The sequence below is a fragment of the Acipenser ruthenus genome, chromosome 18, assembly GCF_902713425.1.
Source record: "Acipenser ruthenus chromosome 18, fAciRut3.2 maternal haplotype, whole genome shotgun sequence".
NCBI lineage: Eukaryota > Metazoa > Chordata > Actinopteri > Acipenseriformes > Acipenseridae > Acipenser > Acipenser ruthenus.
Genome location: NC_081206.1, coordinates 9679236 through 9696665, shown reverse-complemented (window position 1 = coordinate 9696665; position 17430 = coordinate 9679236). Strand labels below are relative to the sequence as shown.

At 39.8% G+C, this 17430-nt stretch overlaps 1 protein-coding gene across 1 annotated transcript; it reads left to right on the top strand.

Annotated features, from left to right (window-relative positions):
• Positions 1-463: 463 nt before the first annotated feature.
• On the top strand, positions 464-17151 carry LOC117416641 (prostacyclin synthase-like). Its single transcript, XM_034027931.3, has 10 exons — positions 464-652; positions 3136-3259; positions 4517-4695; positions 5172-5315; positions 6319-6473; positions 7083-7264; positions 10916-11096; positions 12629-12810; positions 14982-15133; positions 16330-17151. The coding sequence occupies exons 1-10, from the start codon at positions 582-584 to the stop codon at positions 16490-16492; spliced, it is 1533 nt and encodes a 510-aa protein (XP_033883822.3). The 5' UTR covers positions 464-581; the 3' UTR covers positions 16493-17151.
• Positions 17152-17430: the final 279 nt, after the last annotated feature.

Here is a 17430-nt window from a genome sequence, read left to right as displayed (position 1 = left end):
CATTTTACCCAAACACATACCTAGATAGTAAAGCCAGAGAAACTGATAATTTTGCAGTGGTCTCTTAATTTTTTCCAGAGCTGTATACTATATGGTACAGTTTTTTTTTTCTTTTCTTTTTTTTACTGCTCGTAACGTTTGTTTTATGAGTAGGACATTATTTTATCCTCTCGCTCTGGTATTATTACGGTATACTTTAAACAGAGTGTGTGTGTATATCGTATATTTGCATCACCAAACTGCAATACAATTTTTTTTTTATTAAACAACAACATAAATATCTTGTTAAAATAAAAACGTGTACTGTTGAATCACACTGATTCAACAAATAATTAAAATAAATATGAGACTGTTGATCAATTACGGTAAATCCATAGCCTGTGTGAGAAAAACAAACAAACAGACACGCCTATTAATATTGCGCACTAAACTCACGCGCTTCACGCAGTGTATATATTCTTGACAACAGCACGGAGACTGCTTTACATTTTAGCTTTGAGTTCAAGAAGACCGACAAGATTCAAAGCCAAGCGGTCGAAACAGGAATATATATATAAATACATTTCAGACTAAAGGAAATAATGATCTGGACCGTGCTTTTAATTTTGCCAGTACCTTTAATTCTCATTTTAATCTTCAGAGGTAGAACGAGGTAAGTTACATTCCCAATGCTTCATTTTAAATTATTCACAGAGGATGAATTAAACTATGTGTATGTTGATACGTTCATTATACATTTGTCGTATACATGCCTCATAACTTTCATGTTAATAACATATTTATTATGTATGTGACATTTCCCAGCTCACATTACGAGTAGGCTACATGTTCACGGTCGATACGGTCAAAGGAATGGATTTAATAAAACTTAAATTTCAAGCTGAACGTTCATTGAAAAGTGTGTTAGAAACATGCATCCAATGCAAACACCCCCAATACAAACTAGCGGTATCATTTAGTGACGTTCTGTAGTGTTTTCCTATGGGCTGTAATTATATTGGCACTTCTATTAAAGTAAGAAGAAGAAGAATATGCAACAAGCACACGTTTAGTGATTACACCTGTCTCACGTTTACCTTACTCTTAAATTACATTAAACGAAGTGGCATTTTGAACACATCTAAATACATAACAATACTACTTAAAGGTTTGGTGGATATAGATTTGTCAACTGTTGCATTATTTGGTTATTTTAATGTGCAGTGCGAGGTTATTGTATTTCTTTATTTTACCTAATGAATGGATTGAACAATATGTAACTACGTTCTCAAATGTGTACAGTAGTTTTAAGATACAGTAGACACTGCTGAAAGACGAGGGAGCGGTAGCCTCAAGTCTCCACCTTTCCTGTTCATGGCGGCAAGTCTTCATGTCAGTAACCCATAGCAACGTGGAAGCTACTCATTACTAAAGAAAATCCTGTTTTGCACGGGAGGCTGACGTGTTGGGTGTGTTAAATAGCAGCTTGAAAAATGTATGTCACTGTTACTTCCGAATCCAATTGTAAAGTAATTAGTTTGAGGTGTGTTTAACTTGTAAACCACCACTGTTGAAGTTTAATACACAGGCACAAGCAAATAAACTAGGTCTGCCTGCCTGCCTGTCTGTCTGTCTGTCTATCTGTCTGTCTATCTGTCTGCCTGTTTGTCTGGCTGTCTGTCTGCCTGCCTGTCTGTCTGCCTGCCTGCCTATCTGTCTGTCTGTCTGCCTGCCTGCCTGTCTGTCTGTCTGCCTGCCTGCCTGTCTGTCTGCCTGCCTGTCTGCCTGCCTATCTGTCTGTCTGTCTGTCTGCCTGCCTGTCTGTCTGTCTGCCTGCCTGCCTGTCTGTCTGCCTGCCTGTCTGCCTGTCTGTCTGTCTGTCTGTCTGCCTGCCTGTCTGTCTGTCTATCTGTCTGGATGCCTGTCTATCTGTCTGTCTGTCTTCCCAGAAAAACAGACAAGGGTTGGAACGGGCCAAAATGAAATAATCAGATATGTGTCACATGCGTTTAACCGTCCCTGAAGACAGAATTTGATTGGGTCAGATATGTGCATGCTGAAAAACTGGCAAAAATTGAAAAATGTGACATTTTTAATTATTATTATTATTTTATTATTTATTTCTTACGACTTACAGTTGTTACAAACTATCACAATACAAAATATCACATTACAAAATTACAGATTACAGATAAGAGCAGTTAGAAAGTACAGTAAAATCAATAGAAAATAAGATCACATTCAAATAAGATCAAAATAAAGAATACAGTAAATAATTACATGTAAGAGTTCCACTAAGAGCCGTTAAACTTATTGTAAAAATATTTGCTTTGTTATACGAGTAAAGTCCAGTAAGAGCATGTAGAAAGTATGATAAATGGATAAAAATGATTTCAAATATTACAAAAAATGTGAATACGGATACCTATAAGAGTAAAATCAATTACAAGATACAGGAGGTACAGCTGATATGCTGGTGGTGGAGGAGCGAAGGGGGCAAGAGGGGGTGTAGGTAGAGATAATAGTCTGGAGATAGGAGGGAGCATAAAGGTCGAGACAGCGATAGGCGATTACAAGAGTTTTGAATTGGATGCGAGCCGCGATAGAGAGCCAAGTGGAGGGAGCTGAGCTGCAGTTTAGCGTGGGAGAAACGAGGAAGGGAAAAGACGTACTGCTCCTACTCGGAAATGAACCAAACAGATTCTATAATAACAGAATATCTTTGCATGGACTGTCTCTACCGATGCTGTCTGGTAACTATCTGCCGGGCAGGCAGTACCATGGGGATGTGACGCTAGCACCCACATGACTCTAGTGGCCTGGCGGGGCAGTGCAGAAAAAATAAATAAAACAAAGGCTTCAGATGAAGCTTACAATTCGGGACACACAATCCATTTGTGGGGATTCGATACCAAAGTTAGAAATGAGGTATTGCACCGGCTAAATCGGTACAGCAGGAGGGTATGGTTTTGTATTTTCTTTGATTACATGATATTAAATGAAAGATCTAAATTACGTCTTTGTTTGTTATGTCTCAATCCTAAAATTCTGTAATGAAAAACTTTTGACTGTATGTATGTATGTATGTATGTATGTATGTATGTATGTATGTAAGTATGTAAGTATGTATGTACTTATGTTTTGTATTTATTGCAGATTAGTGAAGGAGCCACCTTTAGATAAAGGCTGTATACCATGGCTTGGGCATGCCTTAGAGTTTGGAAAAGATGCTGCTAAATTTTTAAGTCGGATGAAGAGCAAACATGGAGACATCTTCACGGTAAGGCACAGCACAAGCGCTGGGGACTGCCTTTTAAAAGACCTTAACAGTTTAATAAATACAGCTGGGATGCAAAAGGGCAGAATTGGGTTCTGTAACGAGTGCAAAAGGTTGCTCACATAACAGAGTGTAGAAGGAAAGAAAGCTGAACAAGATTAAAACCAAACGCAACTAAAGAGCTCAGCCTCAGGAGTTAGTTCAAGAATGGTTTTTGAAAAGCTGTTTTTTTTATATATATATATTCCTGAAACTGTTCTGGACTATTGATGGTTTCATTAACAACAATAATGTAACAGTTTAATCAATATTGAACAGCTCATGAGTTGAAGCTTTGTGAATAGAGCCCAGTATTTCAAAGAGTTTACTCCAGGAGAACATTTCATGTTTATAACCACAAAGAATTGAATTATATAACTAAATTATGTGATGCTCCTTTTGTTAAATATGCCCTTTAGGCTCTAAACTAATAGCTCCCCTATACCAAATCAAGCCAGAGTGAATTAGTAACAGCAAATATGAGTTTGTTGATTCGTCACTGTTCGGGATGAAAATATGACTCCTATTGCAAAGCAGTTTGATCCATTCCTGGTTTTACTATGAGCTTGATTAGTCACAGTGTATAAGTAACAAGCTCAGGTGTAACTCATAGTAAAACCAGGTATGGATCAAACTGCTGTGCAATGGGAGTCTTATTTCCATCCCTGCTGCTTAGCTCAGTGATTCCACCCCAGAGTCTCTTTAGTACATTGTTCGTTTCTCGACTTTGAAAAACGAGCGTGGAATTTTCTCCTTTCAAAAGGTAGAAGTTCATTGAAGACTCCCTTGGAAAGTAAACTATACAAGCCTTATTAACATATATGCTTTACTGTATAAACACAAAAGCTGAGGTCATACTTCTCTATTAGCCAGCCATCGTTTTGACTGAACATTTGACACTTGGCAAAGTTAAATAATGTGGGAGTAAGCACTCTATCCGTGTTTATCATATAAATATACCACTAGCCTGTTGAAGCTGCTACCTTTCTATAATTTCTATGCAATATTTGTTTAATTATTATACAATATGTTACTGGAAGGGCAAATGGATTTATACTTTATACTGTATGTGAGATTTATACTTTAAGCTATGTAATGAGAACATATCACGGGTTAAAAATATCTCCAATAAATTAATAACCAGTCAGTTATTGGACTTGCCAAGGTGGTTTGTTACTAAATGCATTTTGAATTAGTGATTTATTTTTTTGCATTATTTAGGTGCGTATGGCTGGACGATATGTTACTGTCCTCCTTGATCCAAAATCCTACGATGCGGTTGTTAGGGAGTCCGGTTCCAAATTCAACTTCAGTAAATACGCTTGTCTGCTAATGGAGAGAATATTCAATCTAAGGCTACCCGACTATGAGCCCAACACAGAGAAGGCAATGATGAAGCTGTAAGTACCACATGGTCTTCAATGGACTCATGGCACTACAATGGCAATGATCAAGTCTGTGTCAAAGTGCTTTCTCTAGAGATCAGGAGCTGCTCTTCTGTTTTAGTTGCTGCCAAAATATGTAACGTAGGCTGGATTGGTGCCTTTATAGAAGTAATCTTTCATCTGTTTTCTTTTGTCTTGCTGGCAATAAACAGCTTTGCACTAGATGGCGCTGGCGCTTACTAACACTGTACAAAGACTGCATTATGTATGTTTAAGACACGCAACTAGACCTGAAGAGCAGTTCCCAAACTCATACAAACACAGACACAAAACCAAAGAAAATGAAAGCTCTTTTATTTCTTTATATATCAAAGATTGAGTGCCCATCGCTGGTACACCTCCCATTCCTCCGCTCTGTAGAGTACAATGACAGTGCTCCTGAGGTCTGAAGGACAGTTTCAGAGCGTTTTTTATTCTCTTCTGTCTGGCAGACACTTCCAGGGTAAGCCCCTGCACAGTCTGAGCACAATGATGCAGTCAAACCTCGACACTGTGCTACTTCCAGAGAGCAACGACCTGAGGAGGACGTGGAGGCGAGACGGGCTCTTTAACTTCTGCTACAGCGCTCTGTTCAGGTAGGGAATTCCACAGACATCCACAGCAATTACAATGTGCTTCAAGTGCTGCTTTCAGAGATCTGTTTATTGAACCTTTAAAGGAGTGCTCACCAAGGCTATCAAATCAATTTCCTGACATCTTAGCAGCTTTAGAAATACTGATCCAATACTGTTGTGTTTAAGATCTTCTGGATTTTTGCTTGAATTATTATTCGTCAATTTGGTAAATTCAGATACAGGATGTCAGACAGAGCTGGAGATGAAAGCTGTCGCTCCTGCTTCCTGGTACCTAGTCATGTGTCGAACTCAATCGAACCTTGTGCCCTACAGCAAAGGTACCAGGATGCAGACGTTTATCTAGCATTCTATGTAAAATAACTGCATATCCTGAAATAATGCAAAACAACAAAACAATTGAAGAACCACAAGATTCTTGGCATAATAAAGGTGTGACTAGTAATAACGTTAAGGAAGCAAAAATGAGGTAATAAAATAGGTTGCTTTGCTCCTCTTTAATAGGGATACTTGTCCAATGGGATTGATTGTTTTGTATAGTGGCCCTTACAAAAGTTGTATGGTGATTTAAATAGTTATGCTGTGTGTTTATCATAGTTTACGATGGTTTGACATGTTTTTTTTTATAGGCTTTACCATACCTCTCAGGGCTTTACAATGCTTACCTGTGCTTTACCATCTTTTCACTGTGCTTAATACACTTTGCCATGCTTTTACAATGGGAAACTTTCATAGTGGTTAAGGTGGCTTTGGGACCACAAGGTCCTCTTCCATGCAGTTCAAGTGGTTTTGCTGTGATATCCAAATGGCAGGCATCAATACACACAGTGTCATAGTGTCTCATTTTATAATTAATAGTGCAGTTGCATTGAATATTAAGTTAATAACATATCAAACGTGGAGAATCCCATCAGGGTTTGGTTTAAATGCAAGGTGCAAGGTTGACAGCGGTTTGCTCCAAATCGTTCTCAGCACATTCACAGATAGTTTCCCTGTCTCCCCCTAGAGCCGGATACCTCACTCTGTACGGCAATGAATCAGAGCAGGGTGGCGACCAGGCAGAGAAATCCAGAGACAGGAGCCAGTCTGCAGACATCTACCGAGAGTTCAAAAAGTTTGACAAGCTCCTCATGAAAATTGCACGAACCACCTTGACATCTGGTAAAGAAAACCACAGTGGATCTCAGTGAGAAAAGGCCTGCTATAGACTAGCGCGTAGCAAATGGCAAAGCCACAAGTTAGCCGCACAGGCTTTGATTCACAACTGGAAGAAAGTCTGATCTGTCACTGGGAACCCATCTGTATTATGTTTGTACAATGGGTCACTTTGTAAGTTAGTTTAAAAGTAATGTTTTAAGGGGCAGATCTGTGTAGAAATGCTTGCAGAAGGCAGCTGAAATAAAATGTCAGACGAGCAATCAAGATTGTACATTCAATCTAGAAGCAGTGATACATCTGAATAAAGATATGCCAAATGGGTGTCAGTACTAATGATAAAGATTTTCTTTACTAAACATATTTTGGGTCTTTTTTTTATTATTTTGAACCAATGATAAAAACAATATGTATTGGAATTCAAAGTTATGCAATTGAACGTGAATTAAGTATTTAACTACAGAACGTCAATACCTATGGTTACCACCAACAATTTTACAGACACTTGATAGAAGTAACCAAGTTTTATATATTATAGGGAGCAAAATGCCATGACTGGCTCAGCTGACATGTATCCCATATTCACCAGTATGCCTGTATTTGTTTTCCTAACAGCGGAGAAGAAGGAAGCCCAGGGTGTAAAGGAGATCCTCTGGGAGCTGCTGTCCACAATGAAAATCGTCAGCAAACTGAACAGGAGCTCCTGGCTGGAGTGTTACCGGCGCCACCTGGTGGAGAAAGGACTCGATGAGGAAATGCAGAGCCGAGCCATGCTGTTGCAGCTTTGGGCAACACAGGTACCTGTTTCTCTCAGTCATTCTGATCAAGTCTACATGTCACACTGTCACATGCTAGCCAGAGCAGGAGCGGACACGGCTGCACCTCCAGCACATGGAGTCTATTAATTTCATCTGAATACGGTCAGAGCTTAATACCACCCACATTCAAACCAATAAAAAAACGACTATCCTGGTCCTGGAGGGCTGGTGTCCCTCCTAGTTTTTGTTCCAACTGTACCCTAAATTACCTAATTGGACCCATTAAGTGCTTATTAGAAGCTTAATTGGTTTAGGGTACAGTTGGAACAAAAGCCAGGAGCGACACCGGCCCTTCAGGAATAGAAATACATTTACACTTACAGCAAATCAAGCTCTGGACTTTAGGTAGCAATTCCCTCTCATGGCCACCAGATGGAGCCCTGCAACACAATGAGGACGGCCTTGTGTCCCTAGCCAAGGTGTCTCGTTTCCCCAGGGGGTGTGAATCTTTACCAGATGGCTTGAATTGGAGATGACAGCCTGTCTCCTACCATTTCCATTCCACAGTTTATCACATTTTACTTCCTGTGACTTAGAAAAGAAAAAACTGTCCCTGTCTAAACCTTCAGTGCAGACTCCAGGGGCTGGGTCACCAGACTGGAATCCTGTGTAAGCAGTACCTCAGCACTAACACTAAATCCTAGACATGACCCAGACGTGATGCCTGTAGCGCGCCTCTCTCTGCAAAATAGACTCACTGGACTGACTTTAAACAGAAGTGTACTCCCTGAGGTTTCACACTCCTTTATTGCTTCAGTTCATTCTTCACTGAGTATAATACAGCAGTGTGCACAAGTATCAGAACACCCCATTGCTTCTGTATATAATACAGCAGTGTGCACATGTATCAGAACACCCCATTGCTTCTGTATATAATACAGCAGCATGCACATGTATTAGAACACCCCATTGCTTCTGTATATAATACAGCAGCATGCACATGTATTAGAACACCCCATTGCTTCTGTATATAATACAGCAGTGTGCACATGTAGTACAACACCCCATTACTTATGTAGTTTTCATTTGTTGTGCATATGAAATCAAACCACTGGAACTGAAAATCTAGAAAAATGGTCAAAATAGGCAAATTGGTGATTGTCTAATTTCATTGATGCAATTTAAAATAATAAGAGAAAAGGAACATAGCCACAAATGATAAAATGCACAAGGCTTTCTAGAAGTGGTTTAAGATGCCTAATTAAAGCACAAACACTTTCTACACATGAGTGCTGTTTCTATAGCATTGATTACTGACCAAAAACTGAAATGTTCACCCCCAGAGGTTTTCATGCAGGTAGTTATATAAAAGGATATAAATGACACATCTGGAGGTGTTGTAATACATTTGCTCACTCCTGTATGTCAGTCACCTTTTCAAATGTTGTATATATCTAGAGAAGCGATCAATTGTAAAGGGAGAGAGAAAGGCTTAATTAAGTATGATAAAACTTGGTAAGGACATTCTTTTGCACGCAATATTGGTAATATCAGAATGTCTTTATGTGACACATGGATTTGTCTGTATACAGTGGGTATAGGTTGTGATTACCTACTTTTTCATGTTACTGGTAGCTCTCATTTTGTGTGTGTATTTAAAACAGCTGACTTTAATTTCTCATAGATTTTCTCCACTTTGAAAATTCTCTGAAAGTACAACAGTATTTGGTAGACAATACTCCCAAATGTTGATCCTACTAAGGACAGCAGACAGAGTTAATTACTACAACAAAAAATGACAATAACGATAACAGCCAGAGCTGTTCATAACCATAATGGCCCTGCAAGCGTTGTGACTGGGTGTGGATTATAATGGAATCCCACAGGCTAGAAGAAGCGTATGTCTCTGCTTTAGTCAACACACAAAGACATGAAAAGCAGACATGAATTACTCCTGTATATTTAAATATTTATAGCACCTTTTTAAAGTAATATAATTCACAACAGCACATGAAACTGTTTTCCAGCCAGGTTTCAGTGCACTGAAAACGGGGTTTTAAATATTAATGGGCTATTGCTTGAGAAACAGATTGGCCTGTTTTAATCTCGCCAGTGTTCATTCGAACCAGACCTTAAAGTGATCAGAGACGCAGAGGGTTGCTGAAGTGCTGGGTTTGGGTAGCGTGGCAGTGACAGCGTCACTTCAGCTTGTACATTACTGCCTAGTGCCATCAGCATGTAATCACATCACATTTCTATCACTTTTAGCAGCATTCAAGTGCAAGCTTATCAGGACGAGAATCCCATTTAAAGCACTAAGAACCTGCAGTGGACTGCAGTATATCTTGCTCTGAATGCAGTGCCATTGGCTTTGCTTGTCTGAGTAGTAGGCTCACTAGGTTTCATTGCCTTGTTTGTAGTGCAGTAAAACCTCTATTATGTTAAGTAATTGGGACCATGGAGTGCTCAGATTATTGAATTAATGTGATTATATGACTTTCCCAATCCCATCAAACCCCATCAAAAATATATAATACATCCCCTTTATCTTTAAATAAATACCACCCAATATTGCACTGTTCTGTAAATACCGGAGATTGAGGGCCTTTCTATGACAACAGGGTAGAAAACCTTTCTAGTTTTCCACTGTAAATTTGCATGGTCATTTTTTAGTTTTCCCATGTTTTCTCCTGGCTATACAATGCATTTACCATAGTTTACCGCTGATTCCATGTGGTTTTTTTTGTTATGCTTTACCATACCTCTCTGGGCTTTACCATGCTTCCTTTGTGGTTTATTACACTTTGCTGTGCTTTTACTATGGGACACTTTTGTAAGGGGAGTGCTGTACATAACAAGCCAGGTTACAAGAAGATATTCAGAGGTGTTCGTATAATCGATGCTGTGGTACATTCTTGAGGAATGAGGAACTGTTTTCAGCTCATCCCATGCTCATAACTTTGAATTCAATGACGTCTGCATGTATAAGACAGAAGGTTTGTCAGCTTTATAAAGTACACAGCAACAGAAAAAATCTCAAGGTTGTGCTGTTTTCCTCCCCCCATTGAGCATACAAAACTGTCGTATTGCATGGTATACAGTACATTCTGCAGTGATCAGTCCATATGGGTGTAGGTAACAAAATCCTTACAGGAATCTTACCTATCGTACACTGCCATCCAATAGAAAGGCCTCAAATATAAGAAAATATGACATCTTAACATGTATTTTGAATTTAAAATGATACATCTGTACTACACTTTGTAAACTAAAATGTGCTTGCTTTGTCCTCAGGAAATACACTTGTACTTACTTGGTCATTTCAGTTCAGCAGTTTCTATGGGGTCAAGATTGTCTATTGGCTGCAAAGCATGTCAGTCACTAGGGGCAGCAGGTGATTGGTTAATAACAGGAAAGACGGCCCTGAATAAGTGGGGACAATTTCAGTTTAAAGGTGAAATGACAGAGAAAGTGCGAGCGTAGTACCAGATATCACATGTTTTTAAAAATGCATGTCTGAAAAATGATTATATTCAAAACTGCTAGAGAATGGATATGCATGGCCTGGAAAATGACATGTGGGATTATTTTGTAACCATCACAGTAAATTTGTGTTAAATGGATTGTGTTAAAGGTAGGTGAAGCTAGCTGATTGTTTTTAGTTGTTCATTTCCCTTCCTCCTGTTTCAGGGGAATGCTGGCCCTGCTGCGTTCTGGTTGCTTGTGTTCCTGTTGAAGAACCCTGAAGCCATGTCAGCCTTGAAGAATGAGTTTAATAAAATCCTGCAGCGGTCAAAAGAGCAGGGACAGCGTCAAAATCCTCCACTGCACAGCGTCACCCAAGAAATGCTGGATAACACTCCGGTTTTCGGTAAACTTATGTGTTATTATTATTGTTAATATTATTATAAACCTCACGGTCCAGCCAATCGGGTTACGAGTAGAGCAGTCGTTAACCCACGTTAGATGACCGCAAAAGCCGTCCACTCCATGCTGTAATCACCAGCATTGCTGCATTATTAAAAACTGTTGAGATCAGCACAAATGAACATTTGGCTTGCTGAAGTTATCAAAACCACTTTTTTTCTGATTCACTGAGACTCTTCTGCTTTCCCATGGCTGTTGCTGAATAGTTGCACTTTATTCTCATACTGCTTATTTAGGGCCAGTGGCTCATATGACATGTCATGAATACATTTGCAAAACTAGGGGATTTGATTATAATGTTTAGGTTCTAAATGTAAAATGTTACAAAACCGATATGAAACCTTTATGAATAATCATACCCTTGCAAACACGGTTTAAAGCAAAACCAATCCAGATCTCAGCCCTCATGTAAAAGAAATGAATTTTTGACACAGATTCTCAATAGATCAGACTGTTGGCGCTGTGTTAAAATGCTTCTGCTATAATAGGAACAGAAACAGCTTCCCTCTAATTAAACTGACATGTTTCAATGTGTTCATCTTGTATCACTGACACTGCTCTAAGAAGAAACCATAACTGTCAAGATTGCTTCAATGTGACAGAGTGGAGGAATGCTTCTCTTCCGTTTCTCTCCATTCTTTAGCTGGAGTGTTTGGAATATATAAATCATATGATTTGAATGACCCTGAGGTTGCTGTGAAACTGCAAGCTTATAATGTCCTTCTCTCGTCTCGCTCCTAGATATTCATTTACTGACCAGAAATACCGCCCTTAATTTGTTAAACAAGGAGAACTGCTTCAAATACTTCAGGACAGCTACATTTTCATGATCTGTTTAATGTCCTGTTGGGTGGAGCCCCTGTGGCTCCCCCAGTAAAAAGCACAGGCGTTTGGAGTGGTTTTGAATCCCACTCATGCCTAGTTTGTGATCTTGACTGGACGGCCCACAGGGAGAGAAAGCTGTCTGGGGCTAGTTTCCCTGCTCACACTTCAGCATCCACGCCCAGCCCAGGCAGACACTTCCGAGTCGGGGCCCCTGGGAGCAGTAGCTCAGTAATACCCATTGATTAGGTTTGGCAGAAGGTGAAAAGAGGTGATTGGCTTCACACACTGATCTTCAGCCCCTCTGATCGCTACGTGGGTGCAGCAGTGAGGCCTTGTCTAGGGGAATGTTTGCTGCATTCTTCCATAGCCTTCTGTGCCTTCATCAGAAAGCATGTTTTGTTGGCTTACCAGTTTGTTTACATTACCTAAGGCTGTTATTGCTGCAGGCGCACAAGCTTCCTCCCCTCCCTTGAAGCTTTCCATGTTGTCAGTCGGTGAACATTTAATGGATCTCTCCCTAGTGACTGATGAGTTAATAAAACTGACATCAGCATAAGACACACAGCAGGGGGATTCTGTTTTAGGTCAGAGAAGAACATGTGTTGCTGTTTTTTAGTAGTACAGTGCACTGATTGGAGTCTTGTCCCACAGACAGCATGTTGTGCGAGACCCTGCGGTTGACGGCAGCCCCCTTTATAACCAGAGAAGTCCTTCAGGACATGCCGCTGCGCCTTGCTGACGGCAGGCAATACAACATAAGGAAGGGGGACCGCATCTGCCTCTTCCCCTATCTGAGCCCCCAGATGGACCCCGAAATCCACCAAGAGCCCCAGGTAACTAGATAGTACTGGTTTTATAATTGCCAGATTATAAGCATTTCAATCTGTTTCTTAGTGAGTTGGGACGATATCTGACAGTTGGCACAGTGACTAGCATTTACTAATACTGTAATGAACAATCTAGTGAAATATTCCAAAAGTAATCCAACCTTGAGTCTAATAAATGTATTTACATAGTTACCCGGGATTGGGTATGAACTTAGATTCAACGAATTATGTGGCTGCTGCCTAGTAGTAACTTTTACAATGTACTAACAGAATCTAAAATAACAGTGTGCAATCATTAATGCTAACACTGCATAGCACACCAAAATCTGTTAGATTTATCACAGTTATGTTTTTTCTTTTTAAAAAGCCACTTTTAAAGGAGCACAAAGGCCAATGCCGAGTTCCCTGTGGGTTCCCAGTAAAGATCAGCAGCTTGGCCTCAGCTGGATGTCATGTTTGCATGACTTCACTATGTGACCTCTATAAGTGAAAAAATCTCAATCTCATACCTATAAAACAATTCCAGTGTTCCCCTTCATAAGGCAGTCCGTTATACTGCAGAACAGGTTAGAAGGCAGTACGGTCATGGCTCCCATTTGCCCCATAATGCCATTACACTAACACTAGTTGTCTAGTTATAGTTATCTCTTAACTATTGCCCCTGACTACAGCGTTATAAAGGGGGAGCACTGTATCTTATCATGTCCATTCATAAGCAAGAAAGCTATTATAGATGTATTATACCAGTGTGAATTTACTGTCCAAACCAATAAAGCCTCTAGGAGCACTTATAGGTAATTCAGGCCATTCAAACAGTATTTCTCATTATTGTAAATCAGCTAAGCCTGCCATATTCACCCCCAAGCCAGTTAATGAAACGTATTGACATTCCTTCTGGGACAGCCATCAGGGAGAATTTCAATTATCTGCAAGTTGTTTGTTTTCAGTAGATGAAGCTCCAGTCAGTCCTTAGTTAATTATTATTTACACTTGGCTAAGTGGGTATATTAACAATCATTAGTTCATCACTTTAAATAGGTATGTCACCAACTCAAGGGACACTAGATACGTGCTCATCTCCGCAATCTTCATTAGCAGATAATAGACAACCAGAAAACAGCATCTGAGAGATCTGGAATGGATAAAGTTACTGCTGGCTTAAAGTGAGGTTGCTTTACTGGATAACAAAAAGGTTTTAAATAAGTGCTAACAAGCCATGTGCTTGGCTCGCATGAGCACTAGCAGTGTTATCACTGGCCCCCTTTTCTTCAGATTTGGTTCTTTGCTTGTATTTTGAAATGTAGGTATTTCAAAGACAACACTATAGAGGAAAGGTTACTACTGCTTCCACGTACTTAGAGTAATCCCTTGATGTGCTGAAGTTCAAACTGACTCCAATGGTGTATTAGATTCAGACTATAGGACCTACAGCAGTCAGGATGCAGCTGTTTATCTATCGTGTCGTAGTTCAAATATCTTTCCATCTACTGAATTAACATAAGAAAAGAAAAGCAAGTGAAGAAACAAAAGACTTAAAAGAGGAGCCAGTAAAACTGTTGCTAATACTGAGGTGTGAATCGATTTTAAATCATTCCTTTCAAAAACATTTTTTTTAACTTTATTAGCATTGCAGCTTCCTAGTGGTTTTGCTGTGGTTCTGATTATCCAAGCACTTCTATTCCTTTCAAACCTTTTTTTTTTTTTCTTATGGGCAACTTTGAACCAAAGTGTAAAGCACAGGTGGGGCCGGGGGCCCTATTGCCTGTAACACAAGAAGCAAGTGCAAATACCAGTTTATTTCAAACGTTCAAGAAACATTCAGTGTTTAGCCCAGAAAATTGTGACTGAGCCATTATCAGACTATAGCATTACCAACAAAGAAAATCTGAAGGACCGTATCTAGAGTGCTCTAGATACAGTAGCATGCTGTGTGGTTCTAATATAGTACTGGAATGGATTGCTAGTGTGGTGATTTACTCAATACCAACACAAAATAGGAAATTGTTCCTACTGTGGCACCATTCTACCAATGGCACCCTCATACCATTATGGCTAAACTCAGTAAAGAACCATTGCATGGTAGTACCACTGCTGCATTGCCACTGAAGATATTTTGCAAGGGATTTTATCAGTTTTCTGTCCGAAATGCTAATGACCCCATTTGTGTCTTTTCCCAGAAATTTAAATACGATAGATTTCTCAACCCTGATGGGACGGAGAAGAAGGACTTCTATAAAGACGGGTCAAAGCTGAAGTACTACAACATGCCGTGGGGAGCAGGCAGTCACATGTGCGTGGGAAGGTTCTTCGCAATCAATAGCATCAAACAGTAAGTTTTCAGAGAGGAAAAGAAAACTTTTAGTACAGGGAGCACTGCTGACAACAAGCCACTGCCAAGTGTGTTAAAGAATGCATGAGCCGGCCTGGGTTTCCAACCAGCACAGTAAGAGGAGAGTGGAAGAGCTGTCCTTGTTAAACCACTCAACCGACTCTCTGACCAGCCTCCCTCGTACAGCACCATTAGAAATACATGAGAATGAATCTGCAGACCAGCCTCCCTCATACAGCACCATTAGAAATACATGAGAATGAATCTGCAGACCAGTCTCCCTCATACAGCACCATTAGAAATACATGAGAATGAATCTGCAGACCAGCCTCCCTCATACAGCACCATTAGAAATACATGATCATGAAAACACAGCTTGACAAATGGCAATCACTAACACAGCAGACGCTTTCAAATTAAGACTGCTGTTAAAAGTGCAGGTATGCTGTGAACTGTTATGTTAAACGAACAGACTTCAGCATTTTCTTTTTCAGCATTAGCACACTGTTTTCTCGCAAGTCCCATTTGCTGCTGATGTTTTTTCAGACATGACGCTTTAGATTCGCTTCCTGTGTTACAAGTAATTGAATAATCCATAACTTCAAGACACAGTAAGAATTATGCAGTGAAACCATACGAAACTAGTAGACAAGCATTTCAGCTACACTGGAGAAGATATGTTTGTCTCATCTCATCGTTCTACCTTAATCACTGAACCCCGCTGGAGTCTCACACCTGCGTTAGTTTCCTGCGTGGAATCAGGAGGGGTCTTAGTGCCTGTAGCACAGAAACACAAGCACTGCCACTGGTGCTGCACGAACAGATTATACAGATGGAGCTCTCCACAGAAATCAGGTGCTGACAACCAGGTGAGGCTCATTGGTGTTGATTGGGCTGTACCATTCCAAGTGAAACAAGTAAAGAAACAGCTGCTTGGGTTTGTGGTGAATGCTGATTTTCTTAGACTCTGTGGAGAACAAACCCACAAACCCACAAACCCAAGCAGCTGCGTCTTCACTTGTTTCACTTTTAATGGTACATCAGCCCAATCAACACCAATGAGCTTCACTGGCAGAGAGCTTGATCCGAGTAACTGAGTAAGCAGCTCTAACTGCCACTAACTTAGTCCAAAAACAAAGGGGTTTATAAACCTTTGTTTAAATCCTTTGGTGAAAGCTGTTTCATGTTTCTCCTAGGTTCCTGTTCATGGTCCTCACCTCCTTCGAGTTGGAGTTGTGTGATCCAGAAGCTGCAATCCCTGACATTGATGTGAGCCGCTATGGATTCGGAATGCTTCAGCCAAAGGGAGACGTTGAGATTCAGTACAGACTTAGAGACTTCGGAGACAGCACTGCCTAGAGACAGTCCAGAGAGCGTCCTGCATGTTTTCTATATGCTGGTGCTGTGCATGGGACCCTAGTCATACCTGATTTAGTTTCTAACAGGTCCTCTATCACAATGTATTAAAGCATAGTGATTATTAATAGCTTGTGTAAGATATTGTAAAGCAAGTCATGGACTGTAATCGTATATTAAAAATATTCAGCCAGTCTTTATTTTACACTTATGGGTCTGCTCTCAGGACTTGGAAGCTAACATTGAGTATCATTGCCAGGCTAGAGTCTTAATAAAGATGTATGTGCACCCACAAGCCAGTAGAAAATCTATTGTACCATGTCGGGCGTCCTGTTTTGTGTAGATGTATTTTAACAATGTAACTTGCTTGATCAAAACAGGACACACTACATTTTAAGCATACAATTGAAGGTAACACATATTTTTTAGAACAGCCTTTGGAAAGCAGACCCTATGACTTCTTGAATGTGGTATTTGTAAAGTATTTCAGATTTTATATTTTAATAATTTATTTTTTTGTACCCTAATGTTTGTCATACCTGTTTTGTACATATCTGTTAACCTTTTAGTACTGTTGATTTGTAAAGCACACTAAATACATGAATGTAAAAATGATTAAACCTGCACTCCAGGAGATGTGGTCTCTAACTCACAGAATCCAATTAGATTTAGTCGCTTCTTTTTTTTTAAATGCTCCCTCTGTGTTTCTATCTATTTATAACAGGTTATTTTTCATTCCAATCTCTGCAAACTCTTTTATGTATGATATGAATGGGGGGAAATGTTGAGAGCACTGTGGCTAAGGTTTTTTTTTTTATTTTGTTTTCTGGATGTTAAGCTGAGGAAACGCACAGCCACTTTGTTAGTTGGAACTTGGTTTCAGGAGACTGCATGGCACGCTAGGAAAGTGTTTGATACAGCAAAGTTGCCTCAAACTAGGT

Coding starts and splice junctions, on each gene's coding strand:
- LOC117416641 (XM_034027931.3), top strand. CDS start 582: ATGATCTGGACCGTGCTTTTAATTTTGCCAGTACCTTTAATTCTCATT. Junction 4,696..5,171: donor GAGAAGGCAATGATGAAGCT/GTAAGTACCACA, acceptor TCTGTCTGGCAG/ACACTTCCAGGGTAAGCCCC. Junction 12,811..14,981: donor AAATCCACCAAGAGCCCCAG/GTAACTAGATAG, acceptor GTCTTTTCCCAG/AAATTTAAATACGATAGATT.